This window comes from Protobothrops mucrosquamatus, unplaced genomic scaffold, assembly GCF_001527695.2.
Source record: "Protobothrops mucrosquamatus isolate PMUCROS unplaced genomic scaffold, P.Mucros_1.0 scaffold369, whole genome shotgun sequence".
Taxonomy (NCBI): domain Eukaryota; kingdom Metazoa; phylum Chordata; class Lepidosauria; order Squamata; family Viperidae; genus Protobothrops; species Protobothrops mucrosquamatus.
Window position 1 is genome coordinate 75,610 of NW_015386703.1, and position 5,914 is coordinate 81,523.

The window sequence follows — 5,914 nt, forward strand, 5'->3', positions numbered from 1 at the left end:
ATAGATCGAATTAGTTCACAGACTTAGAAAAAGTCTAAAGCTCCAGGCTTGCTCCAGGCTTCTCTGCTGCAGAAATGGTAAGGGTAATTTGGTATGTTAGTGCCTGTAGTCCTGAAAGGTGTTCTCATATGGAAGGATCTAGGCAGGTTTTTTATTGGGATAAGGGGGGAAAAAACCCTTTTTAAAAGTAAACTTTATTGGAGACCTACTGATTTTATATTTTATAGCACCAGCTCTTACACTATTAGAAAATGATGGAAGCTCATTTGTAAGGTGCATGCTGTGAGAAGATTAGTCTTCTTCAAGTTGTTTCCTAGCTTTAAATCCAAAATACAGAATTGAAATGCTCATTTATTGAATGTTATGCCTCATGAATCCAGCATCAATCTTAGTTATTAAAAATATTCGGTTAAAACTGACACACAGGACAATGTGTATCCAAACAGCCAGATACGGAAAAACAATCCTAGAACAATAGCATCCTTCTGCATTATAAATAATTGTACAGAAGGATTTTTTCTAGAAATAGGTGTGCCGCTAATATATCGCAGCAGCCTGTGGCAGCTTGCTTGGTTTCTATACTGGGTCAAAGGAGGCACATAGGGACTCTATTCCTCCTCTGTTAAGTCTGACTCACCAACATGAATGCAATTTCTTGTCACCTGTAACTATTGGGCGAGTGCTTAAATACAAAGCTTGCTTTGGCATAATTTTTAACAACACATTATGAGGCATCAGTGTAATCAACTTCTTTAGCTGACCTATATACAAATACTGTTCTACAATATCACCATACTACTATATTATTTAACCAAATAAACCAAGACCACAACAGTAATTGAATTTTAAAGAATTTTAATACAAACTTAATATAAACTATTTCAGTCCCTCTCTTTAACATAAGACATTGACTCAAAATACTTTTATACCTTTTTCAAGTATTGCACAATGTAGGTACAAAATTAATATTTACGATTACATTTTCTTCCATAATATATAGCAAAAAATCTTTAAACTTTTTAACAGAAAATACAATTTGTGTTTCTTTCTTGGAAAAGTTTTCCATACAGTTTGAATTCCACCACTTAAGGAATATTTGTACACTTTTTAGAATTGATGTTTTTTTTAAGATGGATTTTATAATTTCAGTAAAAAAAATACAACATGAAGCTGCTGCAGTTGTCACAGATCACTGTAGTAAAAAGATAAAAATGCAATACCATGTTGTAGAAACAATATATACTCTGATATTTTACAAACTTTGTACTAAATTAAATTATACAATTAGAAAAGACCAATAAACCCATTTATTAGTGCCAATTTTTTATGTATAAAAAATCAGCTGTCCTTGCTATATCTTAAATACTGTAAGAGGCCATATCTTGAATATATTTAATGTACAGTCAGTAAAAAATAACTTTGTGCTTGGTTGGCAAATGAAAAAAAGATGCATGTTGTCCTTATCTAACCAAGCTTGAATGTATTCATACTACAAGCTTTTTAGAAAAAAACTCAAGAGGTGAAAAAGTTAACACCCTTGGGTACGTGCATTTCAACTTGTACAATATGATTTGTATTTTTGTTTAGTTAGCCATAACAGGCTGGAATTGCTGGTTAGAGTACTGCATGCTATTTAAACTGAAATTCAAGCCATCCACAAAAGACTTTTCATTTAGACCTCCATAGGCTGCAAACATATCAAAGGCATTACCGTACTGGAGAGGACTAAGGTTAAGGGGATTGTCTCCAGGGAACAGGTTGTTTGTACTACCTTGGCCCTGTGCATTAGGGAAAATGAATTCCTTTGCGTTGGGAGAAAGGGCAGATGTTTTCTGCTGCTGTTGTGATGGTTGTTGCTGTTGTGAAACCTGCTGGCTATTGAGGCCAAGACCATAGAGAGAGTGCATGGAGGATGAAAGAGCTTTCTGTTTCAGCAGATCGTTGACATTCAAACCAAGATTAGTGGGAGAAGTGCGGGCGACCTTGTTAGTACGGCTGCTGTTCTTCATTTTGGTGGAGCCAAACTTGGTGGCAGCAAACGTAGCGGTGGTGAAAGTTAAAGGCTGAGTGGAGCGGGGCATGAAGGTTGGGCTCACAGTGGCAGAATGACCAATGGGAGGCGAAGGAGAACTTGACACAGAAGATGTGGGGTCACTAATTGGCATGAACACCTGGGCCTCTGGGTTAAAGCTATTCTTGATTTCTTTATCTAGTTCACATCCATTTTCACTGGAATCATCCACATAAAGCACTTTCACTGGTCCCTTTTCACCAATTTGGTATGAAACCTCAAATGGGTCAATCCAAACACTAAGATCCTGAGGCAGATTGCCACGAACATCATCAATGTCCAAACCACTCTCTTTGGATGCTTGTTCAATGACTGGGTCCACTTTTTCGCCTACATGTATACATCTAAACCCTGATCCTTTATATGGCTTATCTGGATACCAGTGCCCTTCATACTTCTTCTTAAGCAGTCTTTCAAGTTCTTCACCAAAAATGTTCACACGTCGTCTGGGAAGCTTATTGTACAAATATGAGATAATAAAATTGAGTGCTACTTGTATTTCAAGCTGCATAGCTGCTACAGCACAAAATTACAGTCTGTTTCAAACCACAACGATCAGGGAAAAAAAGTTCAAAATACCACAGGAAAGCAAAAATTGTGTTCAAAGTGCTGATTTTAGTTGATAATTATTCTTCACCTTGAGTAGTGTTGTTCCTTCATGAGGGGGTAAAAAAAGAAAAATCCACGTAAGAAAAATACAAGAGAAAATGAGCAAGGCCTATTAAATTCACGCTTTGCCTAAAGCAGGCTATATATCTTACAGGTAATGTCTGCAATACTGTTTGGTACTATTTTCGCAAATACTACATAGGCTAATTAGGTTAAATATTCTAAATACAAATTACTATTAAAAAGCACCAAAAACATGTCCAAAGGTATAACATTCCAAAATCTGGGTTTTGTATAATTGTGTCTTTAAAAAGCCTACCAAAGATTCTGTGCCAAACCTATTTCTTAAGAGTTTATAGATTCCAATTGTAATATTTGGTATTATTTTCTCTACTTAGATTAAAATAATCCCTTCTGTTAATAATACAGCATTTGCAATATTGCTTCAGCTGAATCAGAAATGTCATAAATACTATCTTTTGGCAGGTTAAAAAAGCCTACATATGTCAGCTTCCAGAATCATTTTTATTATTTAGGTACAAGCATGACACATAAGTTTATTAAAGAAAAAAAAGCAAAGAAGCCACTCTAATTCTACATCAGCTTTTAAAATTACTAAATCAAGACCCCCTTGGGGGGGGGGGGAACCATTCCATAATAGAAACAGTACTCAACCAGAACTTACAATCCTTACAGGAATCTTTTTCCTTCAATTATGAAGCAGTCAAATAATTGTTGGTACAACTTTAATTACAAATTAAAATGAAAAGGTAAACGTGAATATGCTTAAAAATTATACTGCCAGCTTTTAAATTAATTTCCCTATTTAAATTCCATATTTAAGCAACTAATAAAAAATTATTTCCTTTCATATTTTTGTTTTTTCACTGCACTGCATTGCAACGGTAGCTTGAAATCCACCAAGTTTATAAACCAGAGGGGAAAAAATCTAAGTCAAAATTTCTAAAATTTGCCATAAAGAGTTGATTTCAGATCTTCTAAAGACGTTTCCTTTCCTTGTGCCCTCTTTACATGATAAGAGAACCACCAGCTGATAAGGCAACCTTTGAAACATTTTGCTAGATCAGCAGTGGGTGGGGATAAGGAAAGATCAAGGGCAAACAGAAGATATTTACAAATGACACATGGAAGGTACAGAAGAACTGATTGGGGAAGAAGCTATTTAAAATTAATCCATTCGTTTAGCTCCCTTACACTGTAGGAAAGATATATACCCAGAGGGTATATATTGTTGTGGTATGGTACAAAAAGACTAAAAATATTTCAAATGCTATTCTATTTTTATCACAAGCCTTTTAAAATCAGTTAACCCGGTTAATTACATCAATCATAATAGTGGTGGTGATAGAGAGCTGAAGAAAAGCAAGTATCTTAAGCAGAGTAATACAGCATTACATAATCAGGCAGTTGAGTCTCATTAGATTTCTGCTCACAGCTCTTGAAGCTCCAGCAGCAGGAGAAAAGTGTTTTCTATAAAGGGAAAAAATGATTGCCCAAGGCCTCTCTCTCTCTCTCTCTCTCTCTCGATTAAACCAAGCCCAACCAAATTCTCTGTCGTCTCATTGCCAATCTATTTTTGCCCTTTCTACCATATGGGATAGGAAGAGACTTCGCCAAAGTGATACAACTGTGGCAATGCCAAGGGGTTATTTAGCTCAGAAGCCCTCTTCCCCAACCCACTCCTATTGTCTGGTTTTGTTTTTTTTAAACCATCTCTTTTCCTATATAAAAATTGGCCGTCCCCCTCTCTACCACCTTAAGAAACCTCCCCCCTGCAAAAATTAAAAAAAATAAAAAATAAAAAATAAATGACACATCGCCCTTTTCCACCGTGCGGCTAAAGCGCTACAACCACACACTATACACGTACAAACACAAATTGGCCTGTCAGCCGAGCCGTCCAGGACGGCAGCTCCCACCATTTCCCAACCCCAGGCCGGTCCCCTCCCGTCGCCCAGCTCTCCGCCCCGCGGGATGGGGGCCAAGCCCTCCAACTGCCCTCGCTGCACCGCCCTCTTAGCAACCCCCCCCCTCCCACCACGGCCGCTGGGAGGGGCCGGCCCGCTAGCCCCAGAGAGGCCAGCCGGGACCCCGAGCGGCGCGAGCAGCCGCCTGCCCGGGACCCTCCTGCCCGAGCCTCCCTCTCCCCGCATTCGCCCGGGAAGGGGCTCCGCCCGCCCGTCCGTCCGTCCGCGCCACTCCCTCCTCCTCCTCTCCTCCTCCTGGGTTGTGTCAACACCCTCCGCCGCCGCTGCCCTGTCAGCCCTTCTGCCAACACCCCGCTCGCCGCCCGCCTGCTGTTCTTCTCCCTGGGCGCGCCGTCCCTCTCCCACACGAATGGCCGTGAGGGCCGAGCGCTCCCCGCAGCCCGGCAGGCCCGGCGCCCCCCTCCCCCCCACCTCCCGCTCCCCTCAGCGCCTGGCTCCGCCGCCGCCCCCAGGAGTGCGACCGACACTCACCCGGGCGAGCGGAGCAGGTGGCTTGACTGGTAGTGCAACAATTCCGGCGAGAGTCCGAGGGGTGCGAGGGGTGCGGAGGGGGCTCAGGAGCGAAGCCCCATTCCCCGAAAGGACGCTCGGAGAAGGAAAAGGAGGATGGCGTTGCTCGCCTCCGACCCGAGAAAACACGCACCCCGCTCGGGAGCTACTCGACGCCTTCTTGTAAGCGCCCGAGTGCTCCTCCGGCCCCTATATATCGCCTCCCTCGCCCCGCCCCATTTGGCTCCGCGTGGTTACGCCCACCCGCTCCCCGCCCACCATTTAGCCTGGCCCCACCCACTAGCCTGCCAATCGGTCGTCCTCGGTTTCAACCGCTGCTGCCGATAGGGCCTTTTAGCCTGCCAATAAGACCGCAAGTCCCCGCCCCGAGCTCTCCTACCCTCAAATCCTTGTCTTCTTTTCTCATCCGCCCTCTGCGCTGGTCTCTCTTCTTTCTTAGTTCTCTTAGGGCGAAAGATTTAGGGGTGTTTTTTTTTTAAATACACATTTAAGATAGATAGCTATGTACAGACAGGGATGTGTCTGTATTGTGTGTTTTACTGTCATCCAGATGGCTTTGTTTTTAACAAAGCCTTACCCACCGTAAAACTCCCCCGACATGGTCAGAAAGCGATTCTCTGCGTGCTTCGCTAGGGGTTAGGTAACCAGGAGAAAAGTACATTAATATCTGGGCCCCCGTCTTGCATCCCAGCTCAGATATTTCTCCCCTCCTTCT

At 42.2% G+C, this 5,914-nt stretch overlaps 1 protein-coding gene across 1 annotated transcript; it reads right to left on the reverse strand.

Moving 5' to 3' along the window:
- Nucleotides 1-846: 846 nt before the first annotated feature.
- Nucleotides 847-5,292, reverse strand: TOB1 (transducer of ERBB2, 1). The gene is made up of 2 exons (XM_015815702.2): nt 5,161-5,292; nt 847-2,725 (listed from the first exon to the last, which is right to left on the reverse strand). Exon 2 carries the CDS (start codon nt 2,580-2,582, stop codon nt 1,584-1,586), a length of 999 nt encoding a protein of 332 aa, XP_015671188.1. The 5' UTR covers nt 2,583-2,725; nt 5,161-5,292; the 3' UTR covers nt 847-1,583.
- Nucleotides 5,293-5,914: the final 622 nt, after the last annotated feature.